This window comes from Scylla paramamosain, chromosome 40 (assembly GCF_035594125.1).
Source record: "Scylla paramamosain isolate STU-SP2022 chromosome 40, ASM3559412v1, whole genome shotgun sequence".
NCBI classification, from domain to species: domain Eukaryota; kingdom Metazoa; phylum Arthropoda; class Malacostraca; order Decapoda; family Portunidae; genus Scylla; species Scylla paramamosain.
Window position 1 is genome coordinate 10,274,558 of NC_087190.1, and position 23,282 is coordinate 10,297,839.

At 41.0% G+C, this 23,282-nt stretch overlaps 1 protein-coding gene across 1 annotated transcript in view; it reads right to left on the minus strand.

Annotated features, from left to right (window-relative positions):
- The window catches only part of LOC135092392 (large ribosomal subunit protein uL15m-like), a 29,940-nt gene extending 6,658 nt beyond the window's left edge, over nucleotides 1-23,282 (minus strand). The window contains exons 1-5 of the mRNA XM_063990869.1: nucleotides 23,135-23,282; nucleotides 20,093-20,321; nucleotides 12,599-12,753; nucleotides 10,469-10,634; nucleotides 4,227-4,386 (exon numbers count right to left, since the gene is read on the minus strand). Coding sequence (XP_063846939.1) covers nucleotides 4,227-4,386; nucleotides 10,469-10,634; nucleotides 12,599-12,753; nucleotides 20,093-20,191 — 580 coding nt within the window. The 5' untranslated portion in view covers nucleotides 20,192-20,321; nucleotides 23,135-23,282. The remainder of the gene's footprint in view (nucleotides 1-4,226; nucleotides 4,387-10,468; nucleotides 10,635-12,598; nucleotides 12,754-20,092; nucleotides 20,322-23,134) is intronic.

Here is a 23,282-nt window from a genome sequence, read left to right on the forward strand (position 1 = left end):
CTAATCCTAAGGATCCTATCTGTGTAACCTATACTTTCACTTTTATTTAGTCTATCTTACTAATACAAAAGTTAGGCAGCATCTTCACTCTTTCATCGCTCTCACTGGTAAAGTCTTGAACTCTCTGCTGGTTAGAATTCTTTTTATTTTTTATGTAAGAGGGGCACTGGCCTAGAGAGAGAGAGAGAGAGAGAGAGAGAGAGAGAGAGAGAGAGAGAGAGAGAGAGAGAGAGAGAGAGAGAGAGAGAGAGAGAGAGAGAGAGAGAGAGAGAGAGAGAGAATTTGTGCAAAATAAAAATTGTGTGCACTACAACTGATTTAAAAAATGAAGATGGCAGGAACTTTCAATGGCTCATCTTTTGTTGGTGTTTATTTTCAATGGCAATTTGCATAAAATTTTAAGGTCAATGTTATGTATCTGACGTATAGGACAACCCACTTTTTTGTCTTTTTTAGAATTATTCAAGTACTGTCTTATATGTCAAAATATATGGTACTTCTTTTTTTCTTTTGCTTATTTTTTCTGCAATTTAGGTTATTTTCATTCAATTCTGTTTAGGGCACAACATAAACCACAGTACCAGTTGCATCAGTCATAACAATTATTATTACATATATTCATCATTCATATATTTCATTCCACATGTGGTGTGTTTCATCATTCATATATTTCATTCCACATGCAGTGTTTCATCATTCATATACTTCATTCCATGTGTGCCCACGTGGCCAGCCTCAGTCTATTTTAACCTTTCTCCTCCCTACTGCGGTCTCAAGGGAATACCACACCTTCCTTCCTTACATCCCTGCCAAGCCTTAGGGAAAATACCTGCATCACCTTCCTATTGTTCTCCCTAGTCACTGGCCAAAATAATGACCCCTACCAATGGTCCTTTCACCCCATTTCCAAGCATCTCATAGGTCATTTCTCCATATCAGAGGTTGTATCCTGATCCGTTTCTCTCACATAAATAGACCTGTACACGTAGCTAGATCATTCAGTCTTCAGAGAGTCTTCAGAGAGCATCAGTCTTCAAAGAGTTTTCAGAGAATATCAGTTTGTTCAGTTCATCATCAATCTCCAGGGAGTCTTCAGAGAGAGTCAGACTAAATTAGTTCATGATCAGTTTGTCTGTAATCAACTGTCTCAGTATCACACTTGTATATTCTGTCCATTAGTAAATCAAGAAGAACTCTTATAAACTGTGTCTTTTACTCGCACAATCAAAAATATCAAACCACTACCCACGACCTCTACGCTACCAACAATATCAAGCTACTACCTGGTCCTCCACAGCAGCCACCACTATACCAAGCCTCCTCATCTGATCCAGTACTGGCAATCATAATCAACAGAAGCGGCAAGTATCTCATCATCTCAACAGAATGGTAAGAAGCACATCATCAAAACTGAGAGGTGAAGAACATCATCAAACAGTGGGGTGACAAAATATCTATCAGACCAAGGGTGGCCAAATGTCTAACTGAAACACCATTAAAAAAAAAAAAAAAAAAAAAAAAAAAAAAAAAAAAAAAAAAAAATGAGGATTTTGGGACCTAGAACAAATTTTTTTACATTAATTTGAATGGGATAAATTGCTTCCCAATCAGAATAGCCCAAAAGAACGAGGTACCACTGTATGTATGTGTGTGTGTGTGTGTGTGTGTGTGTGTGTATATATATATATATATATATATATATATATATATATATATATATATATATATATATATATATATATATATATATATATATATATATATATATATATATATATATATATATTGTATGTATGTACATATATAAGGCGTCTTGAGCCAGAGTGATGTAAGTGACCTCATGGCCAGAATCATTATCTTTACTGCATTGTCTTCCCCAAATTTCCTACCATGACAGGAAAGAGTGCGAGTATCAGAATGGACCTGCAATAGGGTAAAAAATCCATCAAAGTGAAATTATCACAGAACCTTCTTCCTGCACTTCTATGAAGTTAGGCATTCTGTGTCATCTCTGCCAGTTTTTCTCATCTCCACCCTATCCCAGCTGCTAACTCTGTACAGGGGCCTTATTCATCCATGTATGGAATTTGCCTCACATGTATGGGAGTATTCCACTCATACCAATATTTTAGACAAGGTGGAATCAAAAGCTTTTCATCTTATCAGTTCCTATCTAACTGACTAACACAGCAATGTTGCAGCTTTTGCTGTCTTCTGTTATTTTCATGCTAACTGCAAACCTTCCCTCCTCCTGCAGTCTCACTGCACAAGACTTTCTTCTTTCTTTCATCCCTATTCTGTCCACCTCTTTAATACAAGAGTTTACCAGCATTCTCAGTCCTTCATCCCTTTCCCTGTAAAGTCTAAAACTCCTTGCCTGCTTCTGTATTTCCTCCCTGTCTTGAATTCTTTCAAGAGGGAGGTTTCAAGACACTTATCATCTGTTTTTTATTATTTTATGTGTCATCTCTATGGGAACTGGTATTAAGTGGGCCCTTTCTTTTTATTAAAATTTTTGTTGCCTTTGGCCAGTGGCCCTCTTACACACACACACACACACACACACACACACACACACACACACACACACACACACACACACACACACTACAATTTTTTATGATGATTCTTTTTTTCCCCCACAAAACATCCTTGTAAAATAGGGGTGTGTCTTATGCAGAGGTGCATCTAATATGCTGGCAAATATATATATGTACGAGGCACCTAGAGCCAGAGTAACGTAAGCAACACTCTGGCCGAAATGATAATTTTTATCGCATTGTCTTCCCCCACCTTCCAACTGTGGCAGGAAGCAGAATAAAAGTCAGAATGGACACTGCAATAGGGTCGAAAATCCAGCCAAATGCAGTTATCTGTAGAGCCTTCATGTCGCTCTTGAAGCAAGGCGATGAGCAGCTGGTGCCAGAATGAAGTAACTCCTGCCTAGCAGCCAGCGAGCCAATGACGGCACATGCTGCGCTTCATGTGACACGACTGACAGCAGCCTGCCTCCCCCACACCTCACGCCCACAGACACTCATGCACCTTCTGCCAGCTCGCCACCACTGAATGACCCTCTGTCTTTCTTTTATGCTAATATGCAAGATTTCATCATTAAAGCAGACAACAACATGCCCCCTGAGGAGCCAGAAACCTCTAGGGGAAGGAAAAATGTGTGTAATCCTGCAGGGTGGAGAAAAAATTAACTAAAAGATGAAGGAATATGGGAGAAGCATACGTGAGCAGGTCTACAGGCCGCCACGTATAGGCACGGGTAATGGGGCCTCCCTGTGCTGGTGGCTGCTATGATAAAATTACATTGCTGATAGCCATAGTCTTGCACAGGAAATTTTGGGCTATCAGTAATTTTGCACTACAAAATGCCTACATACAGAAGCTATTTTTCTACCTTTTATCATTCTCCCCTGTTATTAGGTGGTCAGATTAGGAAGTATGTGCAAGAGTGTCACAAATTTTTGCTTAATAAAATTCGTACATCAATCAAGAATGGCTTCAATGGTGGTGAATCTCAATAAACTACATGCTGTTGAAACAACTTGACACAGGAACAGGAATAAACAATGCATGCATGTTTGATAAATAAAATATTGCAAGTGTTGTTTTTTCCACAAATAAACCAGATAAAAAAAAAGCAGTCATCCATTAGCCTTTCAGAATGCTTTAATTTCACTAAATGCCCAGGTATAGCCTGTAAACCACATGCAATAACAAACATTTTGAAGCTAAGCCCTACTTCCTATCTCAATTAATTGAGGAGATATTGCATTCTGAATGTAGCAAAACTTTGATCGCTTTTTTCTCCGTTTTCTACTTCTGGCACTTATGTTACTCTGGCTCTAGGCGCCTCACACACACACACACACACACACACACACACACACACACACACACACACACACACACACACACACACACACACATATATTCCTCTTGAAAAGTTCATCATAGGAAAGAGGAAATACAGAAGCAGGCATGGAATTTCTGAGTTTACCTGAAAAGAAATGAATGACTGAGTATACTGCTTAACTCAAATTAGAGAGGTGGGTAGAAAAGGGATGATAGAAAGTTTTAAGCAGCGAAGCCACAGGAGGAGGGAAGGCATGATATCAGTAAGATCAGAAGAGTAATAGATGTGAAACTCATGGTAAAAGATAACAAGAGACTGGGTTATGCTGATCTGCAAGACATAATAATACAATACAAACCTCTCTTGAAGAATGCCATGGGATTAAGAGCTGCCTGAAGAGAAATAGGGTCATAATAAGCCACTGTGATGGTGCCTCCATTGCGCTCCACAGAAGCGATCACGGCTTCTGTTGCCCATTGTACCTCCAGGTTGAGTGTGGCTTGGAAATGGTCGATGCCCTGTGGTCAAGAGCAACTAATGAGTGACTAATTCAAGTGCCCCAACAATGAGGTCATATACCACTGCACATCAAGAAAACTTAGTAACATCTACATAAATAAAACAAAAGAATATGCCTGACTCTCGAGCGCATTCAAAACTGCACAGAACTTTAAAGCTGTTTGAAGTCTAAGGAGTGTCTCAGGTAATCTATTAAAAACACTGAACATCAAAATATTAACATAAATAAAGCAAAAGAAAAAGTTCATGTCTGTGTCTCCCTCAAGGACTTTCAAAACTGTACAAAACTTTATGACTGCTGTGAGGCCAAGGAGTGTGGTAAAATATTAACTAAAAGCACTGAACATCAAAAATATAAATAATACAAAAGAATATGCCTGTCTCTTGAGCATATTAAGAACTGCAGAGAATATTATGGCTATTTTGAGTCCAAGGAGTGTCCAAGACTATCTACTGCAGTCAAAAATTCTTATTCTACCAAAAGTTATCAGCAAAATACTATAATCCATGCTGGCCACCACCTTGCCTGGAGTTGTGCCAGGTGTTGCAGTTACATACATACATACATACCAAGCTTGTCTCTCCCAAAAAAGGAAGATGGCCAAGACAAGGCAAACAACTTTCACAATAACAAACCATTCTCTTATCCCCTAGGCCCCTGACAGAGAAGAGAAAGTACTTCTGCCCTCACTTTACTGGGATCAGCCACACAGCTCAAACAGTCTTCCAGTTAATACTTTAATATAACTTATGTGAAAATAAAATAAGACAAGATGATATGAAAGAAACAATATTAGTAATAAAATTGCACTTAAAAATAATGATTGCAGCTCTCCAGAAGACTGGCAGCCCTCTTAAGAGCAACAAATGAGAGATGCAATGCAATCCAGCAAGACACAAGAACAGATGTGTGTTGCAGAGATGAGGATATTAAGGTGGGTGTTCACAGTGAAGAGGAAGGACAGAGTGAACAACAAATCATGTAATCACAGGTAACAACGACTAATGGTCCACAATCACTGTAAATAAAGATGTAAGTGAAGACATAAATGTGAAGAAACTGTTATTAAATGATGACTGGAGTACTCTGTCATTGCTTTAGCCAGCTGATATAGAGATGGAACAGTACAAATAAAGCTCTTTTCCATTAGTTAATACAATTACGCGTGCGCACACGCACACACACACACACACACACACACACAAACACACACACACACACACACACACACACACACACACACACACACACACACACACACACACACACAGTACTTTAAGTACTGGTCTCTTTTTTCACACTTTTTGTTGCCCTTGACCAGTGCCCATAAAAAACACCACAAACACACATACACTTAGCTCACAAACAAGAAGACCTGGGTTTGAGTCCTAGGAGCAGCAAGGAAGACAAGCAACAACTCTCTTAATGTGTGGGCCCTGTTTACTAGCAGCAAGCAGATACGGGATGTGAGCCGAGGGGTTGTTGCTTTGATATCCCAGTGTGTGGTGTGTGACTGGGCCTCAGTACTACCCAAAGATCAGTCACCATGGGCTCTGAACTCTTACTGTAGGGGATCAGCTAGATGTGTCATGAGACCAGCAGGTAATTGTGGGTTGAATAACACAGACACACACACATGCTCTATCTAATAATCTAATAATCACTGATTATCAGAGATAAGTTGTCTAAAGACAACTCTCTTCCTCCACACAAAACTACAAGCACCTAATAACACACACACCCTTCACTCAAAAATTTTAAAATTATCTTGGTGACTCCTACACCAGCCTCGGAGTCCCCATCTGGAGAGGGGACCACAAATATCCCCAAGTCAGACTGCCCTTCTGACAACCCCTCAACTTTTCTTCATTAACTTCTACAACATTCATGGTCTAAGGTATAATTTTCAATCCGTACAACACCACCTCTCCTCTTCTAACCTCATCTTCTTTTCCTAGGTGTCTGAGGCAACTGACAGTAGCCCCTTTTCTGTTCCTTCCTACTTTCTTTATCCTGATTTTCAATCCAAAGCTGGATGTTGCATTTATGTGCGCAACGAATTAAACCGCTCTCGTGCCCACGCTCTTGAATCTTCTGAGTTTTCCACCATCTGGCTACGACTACAGAGTCACTCTTAAACTAAATTTATCTTTACTGTATACCTCTCACCTAACTCCTCTGACTATAAGAAATTCTTTGACTACTTAACTTCCAAAGTGGAGCACATTCTGACCCTCTTCCCTTTTGCAGAGAACTCCATTCTTGGAGACTTCAATGCTCACCACCAGCTTTGGCTTTCCTCTCTCTTCACTGACCATCCTGGTGAACTACCCTTCAACTTTGCTATCCTCCACGACCTAGAGCAATTGGTACAACATCCTACTCATAATCCTGACCGTCTTGGAGATATGCCCAACATTCTTGACCTTTTCCTGACCTCTAATCCTGCTTATGCTGTCACCCTCACTTTTCTGTTGGGCTCCTCCGATCACAATCTCATATTTGTATCTCGTCCTATTGCTCCAATCCCTCCTCAGGATCCCCCTAAGCGAAGGTGCCTCTGGCGTTTTGCCTCTGCGAGTTGAGGAACCTGAGGAGGTAATTTGCTGATTTTCCTTGGAATGACTACTGCTTCCGTGTCAGAGACCTGTCTTTGTGTGCCAAGCGCATAACAGAGGTGATAGTGTCTGGCATGGAGGCGTACTTTCCTCACTCTTTTTCTCAACTTAAACCTTCCAAACCTTGGTTTAACACAGCTTGTTCTTGTGCCATAGATGAAAGAAAGGTGACCCACAAAAGGTACTTAAGCCTTCCATCACCAGAATCTCATGCACTTCTGCATATTTCTACCCAGAACCATGCTAAGTCTGTTCTCCATCTAGCCAAAAACACCTTCATTAACAGAAAATATCAAAATCTTTCAAGATCTAACCCCCCTCATGACTTTTGGCATCTAGCCAAAAAATATCTCTCCTTTATTTCAACCACATGGCACCACTGCTATCACATCTATTTCTAAAGTTGAACTCTTCGCCCAAACCTTTGCTAAAAACTCTACCTAGGACGATTCTGGGTTTGTTCCTCCCTCTCCTCCACCTTCTGACTACTTCATGCTACCTCTTAAAATTCTTCGCAATGATGTTTTCCATGCCCTTGCTGGCCTAAACCCTCGGAAGGCCTATGGACCTGATGGGGTCCCTCATATTGTTCTCCGAAACTGTGCCTCCATGCTTGCACCTTGCCTAGTCAAACTCTTTCAGCTCTGTCTGTCAACATCTACCTTTCCTTCTTGCTGGAAGTTTGCTTACATTCAACCTGTTCCTAAAAAGGGTGACCGTTCTAATCCCTCAAATTACCGTCCTATTGTTTTAATTTCCTGCCTATCTAAAGTTTTTAATCTTTTCTCAACATGAAGATTCTTAAACATCTATCACTTCACAACCTTCTATCTGATCGCCAGTATGGGTTCTGTCAAGGCCACTCTACTGGTGATCTTCTGGCTTTCCTTACTGAGTCTTGATCATCCTCTTTTAGAGATTTTGGTGAAATTTTTGCTGTTGCTTTGGATACATCAAAAGCTTTTGATAGAGTCTGGCACAAAGCTTTGATTTCCAAACTACCCTCTTATGGCTTCTATCCTTCTCTCTGTAACTTTATCTCATGTTTCTTTTCTGATTGTTGTATTGCTGCTGCGGTAGACGGTCACTGTTCTTCTCCTAAATCTATTAACAGTGGTGTTCCTCAGGGTTCTGTCCTGTCACTCACTCTCTTCTTATTATTCATCAGTGACCTAAACCAAACTTCTTGTCCTATCCACTCCTATGTTGACGATACCACCCTGCACTTTTCCACATCTTTTCATAGACGTCCAACCCTTCAGGAAGTAAACATTTCATGCAGGGAAGCCACAGAATGCCTGACTTCTGATCTTTCTAAGATTTCTGATTGGGGCAGAGCAAACTTGGTATTGTTCAATGCCTCAAAAACTCAATTCCCCCATCTATCTACTCGACACAACCTTCAAGACAACTATCCTCTCTTCTTCAATGACACTCAACTGTCCCCCTCTTCTACAATGAACATCCTTGGTCTGTCCTTTACTTGTAATCTGAACTGAAAATTTCACATCTCATCTCTAGCTAAAACAGCTTCTATGAAGTTAATCGTTCTGAGATGTCTCTGCCAGTTTTTCTCACCCCCCATCTGCTAACTCTGTACAAGGGCCTTATCAGTCCATGTATGGAGTATGCTTCACATGTCTGGGGGGGTTCCACTCATACCGCTCTTCTAGACAGGGTGGAATCAAAAGCTTTTTGTCTCATCAACTCCTCTCCTCTAACTGACTGTCTTCAGCCTCTCTCTCACTGCCGCAATGTTGCGGCAATCTTCTACTGCTATTTTCATGCTAACTGCTCTTTTGATCTTGCTAACTGCATGCCTCCCCTCCTCCCACGGCCTTGCTGCACAATACTTCCTTCTTTCTCTCACCCCTATTCTGTCCACCTCTAATGCAAGAGTTAACCAGTATTCTCAACCATTCATCCCTTTCTCTGGTAAACTCTGGAACTCCCTGCCTGCTTCTGTATTTTCACCTTCCTATGACTTGAATTCCTTCAAGAGGGAGATTTCAAGACATTTATCCTTCAGTTTTTGTTGCCCTTGGGTAGTGTCCGTCAAAAAAAAAAAAAAAAAAAAAAAAAAGTATTCTCCACAGAAGGAAGTTATTAGTGGGGTCCCACAGGAATGAGTACTAGCCTCAGTTATGTTTGCAATATATGTTAATGACATAGGGGAAGGAGTTAATAGTTATATGAGTCTCTGCCAATAATGCTAAACTATTGGGAAGAATGTGTAATGAAGACGACTGTGAAATGTTGCAACAAGAAATTTGGGAATGGAGCTGCAAATGGGTAAACACACACACACACACACACACACACACACACACACCATAGAGTGTAGTGATCAGCACCCTCAACTCGCAACCAAGAAGGCCTGGGTTTGGGTCCTAGGCGTGGTGGGGCAGCTGTGTGAGCCTCTTAAATGTGTAGCCCCTATTCACCTAGTAGCAAGTAGGTACAGGATGTAAGCTGAGGGACTGTGGCCTTGCTGTCCCAGTGTGTAATGTGTGAGTGGTCTCAGTCCTATCCAAAGATCAGTCACTATGAGCTTTGAGCTCTTTCTGTAGGGGAATGGCTAGCTGGGTGACCAGCAGACAACTGTATGTGAATGACACACACAAACACACACACAAAGGTCAGTACCCCCTCAATTACAGTTAGTACATTCAAATACCAGCCTGCTTAATTTGTAGTTCTTATTTTTCTTACTTTTTAAATTTGAATTTTATTTTATTTTATTTTTTTTTTGCTACACAATTTTATAGTTTGGCACCACATGACCTTAGATATTGGGGCACCATGCATGAAATTTTTGAATCACTTCACCTCACACACACACACACACACACACACACACACACACACACACACACAAACACACAAACACACAGACATACACAGAAGACGGGATTGGTAGCCTTTCACTTTTGCCAGGAAGCAAGGAGATATCCCGGCTTCCCTCCCACACCCAACCACCGCAGACTGAACAGATGCTACCGCAGTGTGAAGGAAGACAAACCCAATCTTGAACCTCTCTGCTGTGAGCTGAGCATACTACCCCAATACACCTACACTAGAATCTGGCACAGCAATGCAGGGAGTCCTCAGTTTACGAAGGACTTGACTTCCACTGTTTCATGGTTACAGTGTTGGCAGTGCTCGTCTTATCCCTGTACATTTTGTTGTTTTGTGTTACTTATTTACTGAATTATTTTTTATTTATTATACATATGTCCTCTATACATTTTTTTTAAAGGTACAGTAGTTATTATTCATGTCCTAGATTATGACCTTACAATACTACAGCATTAGCATTGGTGAATGACATACTGTGGGTGCTTACTTAGGCTGGTTCTGATTTATGATGAAAATCAGTTTACAATATGCCACAGGAACAAACTCCCTCGTAACTTGAGGATCCCCTGTAATGAGAATGCTAATGGAAACGGCAGCTCTCACCTCATCCTTCAGCATAATGCCTCCCATCTTCTCCATGGGGTTGATGGAGAACAGCTGAGTGGCACTGAGCTGTGTGATGTCAACAGGAACATCAGTGCGCAGGCGACTGGTATCAATCATGCGCTGCAGCTTACCCATGCACAGAGGAGCGTATGATAACCTCATGCTGGAAGTGAAATAGGAACAACACATCAGACTTCTATAAAAAGCTTTTCTAAATTCATACACACTTCCAGGGATTTTGAAAAATATGTATACCCTAGCAACTAAGACAACTAATTACAAAAAGGTTTTCTCTAGTGTTAAGACCAACACACACACACACACACACACACACACACACACACACACACACACACATGCAATGTAATATATATATATATATATATATATATATATATATATATATATATATATATATATATATATATATATATATATATATATATATATATATATATATATATATATATATATATATATATATATATTAGATCCCTAAGCACCACACCATACATGTTGGGATGGAATGTATAATCATATAATATTATATCATATAGTTATTTTGTTGTACATTTACAACCTATACAGGGTGATTCACAAGTTTATCTGGAAACTCTGGGAAATGGAAGGTTATGCTATTCTAGGCAGAAAATATTGTGGGTATATGTGTTTAATGTTTTGATTTAATTAGTGAGAGAGGCTTGAAAAGTGACATGAGGTGCCTTGTTTCTCCTTCCATCGCAGCAAATGTCAGCTGAGAGGCCCTCTCTGCTGATGCCAGGTATTCATTTCTGTCTTTCAAAAGTTGCATGTCATTCTCCCGCTGTGCCATGTTGCCATTTGTGCTTTTCTAGTCATAAATTTACTTTCAAATTAACTGTACTTGGATACTAAGCTGGCATGCTTTTCTAAAACAGTAATTTAGGTAAATGATAATGAAAAGGAGAGGCTGAAGCAACAGGAGAATAATGAAAGACAAAAATGAATACCTGGCAGCAGCAGAGAGGGCCTCTCAGCTGACACTTGCTGCTGACACATATACCCATAGAATATTTTCTGCCTAGAATAGCATAACCTTCCATTTCCCAGAGTTTCCGGATAAACTTGTCAATCACCCTGTATAGGTTATAAATGTACAAAATAATTATCATATATTTCAGCAGATAAGATGACTTTCAGATAAGATGACACCCAAATTTCAGTCCAAATTTAATGGTTTTAGCCGATACTGATGGTATAAGATAACACCCAAACCACCAAACCATCTGTGAAGGTTAGGTCAGTGGGCACCAACAACTGAGAAGGTGATATACCAGTAAAGTGAATTAAATACCTTGAATGTATTATTAATAATAAGTAATAAGGTAATCTTCAAGTGCAAAACTAAACCTAAAATAAAATTCCCACCAGTTGTTTTTGTACATTTTCATGAGAAAGAATGGGTGGACAAAGATGGTGTAAAATTACATGTGGGACAATCAGTTTTCCTAAACATACACAAACCCTTGCCATGCACTGCCTGCACGTATTGGGCTGACAGCTGTAATTTTCTATATATCATGTTTCTTTTGATCAGATACACTGACATCCTTGAAATTTTTTCTCAGTATATGAACTTCACCTCTATAAAACACTGCGACCTGGAGAGTTTTATCTTCTCCCCAGTTTACTTTCTTTTGCTGCTTAGCCTATGGTTCCATGCCTTAAAGACCTTTATATAGCTCCTTCTTCAGCTTTGGAAAAACTGGGAAAGATTTGCACAGCCTTCTGCTTTGTTCATTCATATACAATGCCAACAGAGGTTTGTAGTTGTACTACATTAAATTTTGTTCACACACTTTTCAACAGTAATTCAATAGTGCATTTTCTCAAAACAGATTCCTATTTAATGTTTAACTTCCCTAAAAGTTGTAATATAAGGTTACTGTTTATTTACAATGGTATTTTGCATAAAATTTTAGGTCATTGATGCACAGGCAATCCACTTTTTTGTGTCTTTTTTTTTAGGATGATTCAAGTGTTGTCTTATATGCTGAAATGCATGGTATATTATATAATATTATATAATTATATATTCCATCCCAACATGTGTGGTGTGGTGCAGGAGAACTCAGCAGGACTACTCACTGATGGCCCTTGTAGTAGTTCTGGTAGGGGAAGCGCAGGTAGAAGGGAGTATTGCCTGTCTCAAAGCCGAGCCTCATGAAGTTCTGCCGCTGTCCCGAACCCTTGCTGCCAGCACCATGGGTCTTGCCGCCGTAGATGCCACGCCCTCGCCTTGCCTGGAAGCATGAATGATGGTAATGGTGATGGTGGGTTGTGATTCTCTACACTGTATTCTGAAACAGTTCTGTACTGTCCCTCCACTACTTCCAAAAGGCTCTAATTCAAGCTACACAGTTTTTAAGAGCATTTTTAAGGTTCCAGTGACAGATTAATAAGATTTCTGCATTCTAAAAAGCAGAAATAGTCTTGACAGCATAGGTAATCATCTCTGCGGCCTTCGAAAATCATCATGGTGTTAGAGCAAAGCGTTTCAGAATACGGGACTCTCTCTCTCTCTCTCTCTCTCTCTCTCTCTCTCTCTCTCTCTCTCTCTCTCTCTCTCTCTCTCTCATCTTTTCAGGTTAACAGCCAAATTCTACAAATTTTTGTAGACTAAATAAAAGAGTATCTTAACAAATGGTCACCACAAAAGAACTAAAAAGAAGAGTATCTAGCATCACAACAATGAACAAACACCACAACAATGAGCATACCCCACAACAATGAGTATATGCCACAAGGATGAGTATGTGCCACAACAATAAGCATACGTCACAACAATGAATACACTGCCTCTGAGGCCCATATTCTGAAATGCTCTGCTGTCTCACCACAACTATTTTTAAAGGCCACTGAGATGATTAGTCAGGTTCTCAAGAATGTTTCTCCTGTGTATATTGTTAAAATCTGTTAATCTGTCACTAGAACTGTAAAAACATCCTTAGGATAGGTCAATGGAATTGAGGGGGCTACAGTCCCAACAGGTTAAGTTAAGGGGTAGTCAGATTTGGTGACACCTAACAGTCTCATGGTGTGAAACCAGTAGAACATTTCATGGCAGGTGAGGAGAGTTGTTCTGAACAGTGGCACATATTACTATGCATGGCATCTGTGAGAACAAAGATATTCTATTCTGGTTGATTAAAGCATTTTTTTGTATTAATCTATTACTTGTTTTTAACATAAATCACAAATTTTCAGAAGAGACAGAAGGATAAAAAAAACAACTGATTTGATTCGTAGATTCATTCAAAACTAACCAAAATCTACCAAATTCTAACCAAGAAAAAAATATTTTTGTCTCCCATTATGAGACAATTGTTTCTCATAATATTTAGTAGTAATTCTTAAGGATACATCCTTTAAACGAACCTAACCTGCTATACTGCTTGGAGCCATTATTCAGTAATCAAATTACACCAGGAAATGCAACTTTTACAAAAACTACAATATTGGTACTAATATCCACCCTGAGATAACTGTTTATGTAAGTATTGTTAAGATATACCAAACTGTTAACTAAGTACTTCCAGTGGACTGGTGTGCCTGATGACTTTGCAGCCCTAGTATTTCAGAGGCAACTACTTCCACCAGCTTGACTGGCCAGATCAAGAGGTTCAACTTATCTGAGAGTGCCTCATCACCCTGTGTCAGGCCAAGACTAAGCAAGGGAGGATCAGACACTGTAAAATCCCAAATAAACACTCCAGTCAGGCTAACAGGCAGCACTAAAAGATGATAATGATGGACTGTTCTGCTGGGAGCTATTATTCAGTAATTACAGTACAGCAGGGAATGAAACTTTTACAAAAAACTAGAGTATCATAACTAATGCATAACCACACCCCAATAACTACATACTATTTGTGGAGGAATTCTTCTAAGAAATAAATTAGAAAATATAAAATGGGAAGACAATGGGAAGTCACTGTAATGTATGGTCTGTATGGTGCTGGGGTGGCCAGGCCACATCCTGCAGGTGTGAGTTGCCAGTTAGGCATTTTCTTGCAGTAAATGTTACCACACTGGGCAGGTGAGAGAGAGAGAGAGAGAGAGAGAGAGAGAGAGAGAGAGAGAGAGAGAGAGAGAGAGAGAGAGAGAGAGAGAGAGAGAGAGAGAGAGAGAGAGAGAGAGAGAGAGAGAGAGAGAGAGAGAGAGAGAGAATACACATGTATGCATGCACACATGTGCACGCACGCAGGCACACGCCCACACACACGCACGCACGCACACGCACACGCCCACACACACACACACACACACACACACACACACACACACACACACACACACACACACACACACTATGCCCATCTAGCAACATAAAAGTGATCAAAGGTATCTCAGTAAAACTGTAGATTATGCTTGGGTCTGTTTTTTGCAATAATCTTGATTCTTTTTCACTCAAAATATGATGCTTTTCCAAAAGAAGATAGTTTTCTGTGCTTACTCCTAGAAAACAATATTTTCTTAAATTTGGCATCAGAGTAATGAATGTAAAGAAAATACTTATTTCTAGGGTTTGCATTGAAAATAAACTATAACTCTTTTTAAAAAAATGGCATCAAATATTAAGCATAAAAAAAAAAAAAAATTTACTTGTTCCCTGTAGTAAATAAAATATAAATCAAAGTTATGCATGCAGTCACTGACTGGGTGCAACTGCCCACTGCCTCAACCACACCCACCCTCCTCCCCACACCATTCCACACCCACCTCCCCCACACACACACACCACCCTGCTCTATCCCGACTACCCCACTACACTGTTGTGAAAACCATTCATTGCTTATGAAAACACACCTAACTAAACCTAACCTAACCACACCTAATCTAAGCAAACCTGACCTAATCTAACCAAACCTAACATAACCTAACCACATCTAATTTATCCAAAACCTAACCAAATCTAAACAGAGTTTCTTTACCTTTGAATTTCTATACAACCTCTTCAAAGGCCAGAGAACAAGAGCCACATGCCATCCTTAACAAGATAAGTGCCAGACTGTCTTATCTGTTGACTGCTTCAAATTAAAAATTTGCTGCTAATAATTGCTGACTGGCTAATGCAAGACAAATGAACCATTGAAAATTAAATAATGCTGAGTCTGCGGCCAATGACATAATACGCACACACACACAAACACACCTCTGCCATTCATGAGACACATGTCTCAGGCAACAAGCTAGCCCAGTGTCATGTCAGCTGCAGTATGTGACAGGTGTCATACATTTAGGTAATTAAAAAGACAAAATTAAGGTTTTGCACATTTCTTTGCTACTTCCATACCAGTTTTAACCTAAGGAAACATTGGAGAGATAAAAAATAATAAGATTCAGACCTGGGCATAATGTAAATATTAATATTAGCCCATATCTCTTGTCTGGAGAGAGAGAGAGAGAGAGAGAGAGAGAGAGAGAGAGAGAGAGAGAGAGAGAGAGAGAGAGAGAGAGAGAGAGAGAGAGAGAGAGAGAGAGAGAGAGAGAGAGAGAGAGAGAGAGTATCCTCACTTGCCCAATGTGGTAGCACTGCAAGGAAAGTGCATAAAGGGGTTTACACAGGGCAGCTGAGATCGTGCAGCTGGGAGTGAAATGCAGCTGGGATTTGCTGAATTTCAGGAGCAGCTGGGAAACTGCTCTATCGGTCTGATCACGTGCCTTCCCAGCATTTTTCCAGAGTCAAATGAGAACAACTATCAATATAAAATTCAAAATAGGAGGAATATTGTTGGAAAGTGTTTTAGTAATAAACCATTGACAGCACCATTATATACAATAAATAAATAAAATATTTAAATTTATTGATAAAAAATTTGGAAAACAGACACGGAATTGGTTTGTTTACGGTCACTGAGGAAGCCTGCGGGTCAGCATGCATGTATCAGAAGGCATCATGAGCACCACAGCCTGCAAGACTATGTAAACCAGGAATGAGTCCACAATCATTTCTTTCTTTTTTTTTTTTTCAAGCACAGCAAAATCACAACTATAGCAACCAGCTCATTGGAGGAGGGCACTAGTGTTGACATGCTGTCAACACTAGTGCCAGGCTGGCTGGGCCACATTCAGATCTGTGTTGCCAATTATGCATTTTCCTTGTGGTTTGCAGTGTCATCATGTTGGGTGAGGATAGTCTCTCTCTCTCTCTCTCTCTCTCTCTCTCTCTCTCTCTCTCTCTCTCTCTCTCTCTCTCTCTCTCTCTCTCTCTCTCTTTCCAGACAAGATATATGGTCACTTTAATGTTGCTAGACATGCATAATGTGTGTGTGTGTTCTCTCTCTCTCTCTCTCTCTCTCTCTCTCTCTCTCTCTCTCTCTCTCTCTCTCTCTCTCTCTCTCTCTCCAGACAAGATATATGATCATTTTTACATTGGTAGATGTGCATAGTCTATGTTTGTGAGAGAGAGAGAGAGAGCCTCGCCCAGTGTGGTAACACTGCAAGGAATATACAACTCAGACCTGCTGGATGCAGCTCAGCCAGCCAGGGACAACACATTGACACTAATGCCTGGAGGAGGACTCCATCTCAACTGCTTTTTTTTTTTTTTTTTTTTTTTTGCAGCAAACCTGCAGACCAGCAGCTGCTCTCCATCATATAAATGCTTTTAGCTGGAGCCTGCCAGCTGGTCTGGTGACTGCAAGCAGCTGGGTGGAGAAACAGCCCGAGTAAACCTACCTTAACTGGTAATGCACACCTGCAGCAGGGCATGGACCCAGCCTGCTCTGCACCACAAGGACCACACATCACAATGATTGCCAAAATATGGTCACAAGATAGTACAGAAGGGGTGGATAGAAAATAGGCAAGTTTTTAGATTTACACCATAATCCCCCTAATCTAGGTGAGGGGGGGGATGCACTGTCCTGGCCCCCCTCTAGGGATACAAATCTAATCTAACCTAACTTAGTCAAGGGGTTGTACCTTCCTCAACCCCCTCAGGGATACAATGTACTAACCTAACCTATCCTACGGGATCGGATCTAGAGAATTTTTTGGGGAAATGACCGTGTCTACACCCAGCCGCCAATGAAAGTGGCGCGCATTATAAACAAACCCGTATCTCATAGCGCGGGAAGAACTGTAGCTCATTTGAAAAGAATGTGGCTAATATCTAGAAGTGGCAACATAGGCCGGCTCTTTAAACATCTATCAACCGTCACACTTCAAAAAATTATCACTCAGTTGTCACTTGCTCATGTAAGGAAGTACACTTGCTTACCCCGCTCCCCCGCACAGTGTGTCAGTTTTCTTCGTTCTCTTTCATATTGGTGTGGAAACTTAAGTGTCAATGGCACGTAAACATCAAATATCCCCAGTCAATATAGCCCTTATTGACTCACTCCGGAAGGGTGGTTTTGGCTCTAAGCATATTTCAAAGGAGACAGGACTCCCACTAAGAACAGTACAACGCTGGTTGAAGCGATGCAGAGACAATACCGGAAAATTAGCACCAGTGAAGAAAACTGCCCCTGGACGCAGCCGTATTTTATCAAAGAGGACACTGACACTGATTAAGCGTCAGCTAAGTGTCTCGCCATTCCTCACAGGAAGAGAAATTAAACAAAATTACCCTGATCTGCTGACACATGTCTCCATAAGGACAATACAGCGGCGGACACTGGAGGACCTCGACATGAAAAGTTACCGTGCTGCAAAGACACCACTGCTTACACCCGCCCACAAAGCTAAAAGAGTCAGATTTGCTCAGGACCATAAAGACTGGCCATTAGAGAAGTGGAGAAGAGTAGTGTGGTCAGATGAGAGCATGTTCTATGTGACAGGAACACCACACAAAAGAGTACGCCGACCAAGAAACTCGGACAGATATGACGAACGGTACACTGTAAACGCAGTTAAGCATCCCTCCTCTGTGATGGTGTGGGGGTGTTTCAGCTACTTTGGTGTTGGCAACTTAGTTATGCTTGACAAAGGAGTGTCAATGAACACAGAAACATATCTTGACCTGCTGCATGACAATCTTGAAGAGTGCTTCGACAAGTGTAACGGTGAAACCTTCATGCAGGACGGTGCGTCATGCCATACGGCCAACATTGTAAGGGAATGGTTTGGCATGTGTGAACTTAATTATTTTGAAAGTTGGCCAGCAAACAGTCCAGACCTAAACCCGATTGAAAATGTGTGGAGTATGATGAAAAAGAAGCTCCAGGATCTGGACACGAGCAGTGTAGCGAAGCTCAAGCAGGCGGTCGTGCAAGTGTGGGGAGAACTGTCACCTACATATCTGGAAAAACTAGCAGATTCTGTACCACGTCGGTTGGAATCTGTCATAAAGAGGAAGGGAAACAGCACAAAATATTAGGTAAGGTAAAGAAATTATATTTTTAATGATAGTAATAGATGATTAAGGCAAATTTAATGGTATGCATGGTACGAAAAAACACAAAAACAACACGCGCCACTAACACAAAAATAACACGCGCCGCTTTCATTGGCGGCCAGTGTATTTTGAAAACTATGGATTTTCCCATGGAAAGTCGGAGATACAGTTTCTTTGAATTCAGTAAGGTATGAAAAATCACATTCCCAATGTTGTAGAGTATGATGGTGCATATCTAAAATAATACCGGAATAAAAAAAAAAGGTAAATTTATAGTTTAAGCCAATGTCCCCAATCTCTACCCACGGCCCCCCAATCCCTCAAGCAGGCTTGGGGGCCTGTGGGGAACCTAACCTAACCTAACCTAACCTGCCCGCGCAGCTTATGGGTACTTATAAAGACTTCCTATTGGTGCAACTCGTGGTGTTAAGTGGTGGTAGCACGTGATTGGCCCAAGGAATTATAGACACAGTGATCCTATCCAGCAGCTACCCATAATTCAAAGCATTAAACAACTGAAGTTCAGGCAACAATACACCATTTATGTTTACCTGTGGACTTAGAAAAAGTTGAGAGCGCTGTGCATTCCCAGGCCTATTGTGGCATTATTAATTTCCGACAAGTAGTGTAATCATTAGAAATGATGTGAATAGTGAGAAGAACAAAAGGTAAATTTATAGTTTAAGCCAATGTCCCCAATCTCTACCCACGGCCCACGGTGTTATTATTAATTTCCGACAAGTAGTGCAATCATTAGAAATGATGTGAATAGTGAGAAGAACAAAATGAGGTAGGTTATTACCACGTAGTGTGTAATGGCTTAAACTATAATAAAACCTAACCTAACCTAACCAAATCTAACCTAACTACTGAAGTTCAGGCAACAATACACCATTTATGTTTACCTGTGGACTTAGAAAAAGTTGAGAGCGCTGTGCATTCCCAGGCCCATTGTGGCGTTATTATTAATTTCCGGCAAGTAGTGTAATCATTAGAAATTATGTGAATAGCGAGAAGAACAAAATGAGGTAGGTTATTACCACGTAGTGTGTAATGGCTTAAACTATAATAAAACCGAACAAAATGAGGTAGGTTATTACCACGTAGTGTGTAATGGCTTAAACTATAATAAAACAAAAAAAAAAAAAATGCACATAAAGAGGAGAAACCATCAGTTACGACAGCCAGCCACAGGGTAAGCCAGGTGACATCTAGTATTAGTGATCTCAGTGACTCACACTCTTAACAGCACCGGGGTTTGGCTTCAGGTTTCCCAGGGACACCCTCGGCAGCCTCCTGAGCAGTGCCAGTGCCTTCTCCGTGCCTTGGGAAGCCATGAAGCACACTTCCAAGGTTCACACACCAGAAAAGCTCCGCCGGTGTTGTGGTGCAAATGTCTTGATCTTGATCTTGACGGTACATGTGACTCGGGATCACTCCTAAGCCAGGCCTTTGGATCGGCAACTCCTGTAGTAGGAAAAAAAAAAAAAAAAAAAAAAAAGAGAAACGAACAGCATTATCTACACTAATTGTTCTTACACGACATCTGACACGACACGTTCTCTCCAGAAACTATTTCACCGCCTCAATCATCCTTTCATTCGCCTCTCTACACAGTCCCAGCAACAACACCATCCACTCCTTTCATGTCTTCTCCATTCTTTAATTCCTGTCATGCCCTAACTCAGTCAGTATCACTTGCATCATCTCATTCCTGACTCTGGCATACTTCACACACTCCAGCACCACATGTTCCACCGTCTCATCCTCTCCCATGTCACACATCTGGCACACTTTGCTGCGGGACTCAAACCATCTGTAACTCCTTGCATTCACATCCATATACTGTGCCCTCGCTCGGAAGAGAAGATCACCGCCCAGGCTTCCATCATACCACCTTTCATACCTCGGGGCCTCTTTCTCCTTGTACCATTCCAGGGTCTTCTTTCTTTCCATCTCATTCTTCCATTCATTCCGTCCCACACATTTCACTTCTCTGTCTATGTCATTCTTCCATTTTCTCACATCCCATTCAGCTCCCACTCTGCTTCCTCTTGTTACCACCCATTCACGCTCATTTTGATTTCTCCCAGTCATTCTCATTGCCCACACAACTTGTAATCCACTCCTGTCTGTCATTCTCATGCATCTCTTCCTCCATTTGCTTCCACTTTCATTCCACAGGTACACCTTCCTTGCTATCCTTGCATCATCCATTCTCTCAAGCCTAATCTTGTATCAAAGTGTGGCTTTTTGTGAGTCTTTCTCTAAAGGTGGTCCATCCCATATCACCTTTCAAGGCTTTAACTGTTGTGCACCTCGGTGCACATCCATACCATACATTATACTTGGCACAGCCACACTTCCACACTTCTCTCAACACATCATACTTACTCGTTCTCATCCTTGCCGTCCTTCCTAATCGACCTACCCACCAGTTTACCATACTTATCTTTTCATTCTTTGCCTTTTCACACCTACTAGGATTCATCCACATCCCTAAGTACTTGTAATCTTGCACCTGTTTCAACTCATTCTCTCCAAGTCTCCATACCACATTACTTTCATCCTCCGACCTATTCACAATCATTACCTTGCTTTTCTCACTGCTAAACCTTACTCCGAAGTCCATCCACCACATCCAACAAACTCTGAAGCTCATCTGCCAATTCACTCATAACAACTACATCATCTGCATAAAAAAGCACATACTTTATCATTCCCCACACTTACCCCTACATTCATTCTTCTCATTATGGCTGCCAGCTCCTCTGTATACATGCTAAAATAGGGTTGGTGACAATATACAGCCTTGCCTAACTCCTCTCTCACTCTTCACCCAGTCTCTTTCTATGTCTCCTAGTCTGTATCTAGCTCTTGTGTCCACATACATACTTTGCACTATGTTAACTATCTTTGCACTCAATTCAATTTTTTCTATGACTCTATCTAGCATTTCTCTGTTCATTCTATCATAAGCTATCTCTATATCCAGAAAACCTAGGTACAGTTTACCCCCATCCTTCTTTTTCTTCTCAGTCATTTCATTCACCACAAACATATTGTTCTCAGCTCTCCTATCCACACAAAATCCATTGTTCTTCATCCAGCACTCCAGCTCTCTCAATCCATTTACACAGTCTCTCATTCAACACTGCACTGAAAACTTTACCTATTATATTAACTAATGCAATTGACCTGTAGTTCTCCAACTCATTCTTACTCTTAGATCCTCCCTTGTGCAACAGACGCACTCAGCTCTCATTCCACTTTCTTGGCACTCTCTCTTCATCCCACACTCGGTTGAATAATTCAGCCATTCTATCAATCACTACCTCCCACCATTCTTGTAGAACTCATATGGTATATCATCTGGACCTGCTGCCTTGCCATTCTTCTGCCTTCTCATACACCTCTTCACTTCCTCCTTGCTGATTCTTTCATCCAATTCATCTGCATTCTTTCTTTCCAGTGTCACACATCCTTCTCTCACACTAAACATCTCACCTACCCCACCTACTTCTTCCCAGAACCCTTTGATTGCCTCCCTGATTCCCTCCTTCTCTGTTATAACTACACCATTCACTTTCAGACTCTCCACACCAACACTGCCTGACATATTCTCATCTCTCATGAACTTGTACCATTCACGGCCACCTTCCATACCTTTCTCCCTTAAAGATTGAATCACACTCCTTTCACTCCTCATTTTAGCATTCACTGTCATTTGTCTTGTCAACTGCTGCTGCTTCACATACACTGCTCATGCATTTTGATACTCATTCTCTGCCTCATCGCTTTCATGCCTCTTTTTCCTCAGCCATCTACACTGTCTACTCATTCTCTTTTGCTCCTTCCTAGCCACTCTGATTTCATCATGCCACCATGGTTTACATACATTCTTTCTTCTACCTACTCTCACAAACCCTATCTGGTTCTCAGCAGCACCCCTCATGTCCTCAACCAGTTTCTCATTCAGATGCTCCATATCATGCACATTTTCATCATCCTAGCTTCTCTCACTCAGATCAACCAGAAAGTTCTCCCATCCTACATCTCTCAGTCTCCACTTCTTTTTCTTACTTTCACTTTCACTTTCACTTCATTCCCACCCTGCATCAAGCACTCCTTAACCAGCATGTTGTGATCAGACACAATATCAACCAAACCATCCTCATCTATCCACATATGCGACACAATTTCACGCATTCTTTCATTCACCAACATGTAGTCAATTGCTGATTCCTGCTCTCTTGCACTCCAAGTCACAGGGCCCTCACCCAAAGTAACATTCAGATTTTCCAGCTCCAGTTCATCATGTTGCAGGAGACTCCTGAATTTGATCTTAATGTTGATGCTACTGGGATCCCTCCTGAGCCAGGCCAAGGGTCAGGCAGTGTTGGTTCAGTTCAGTTCAGTTGGTATTTT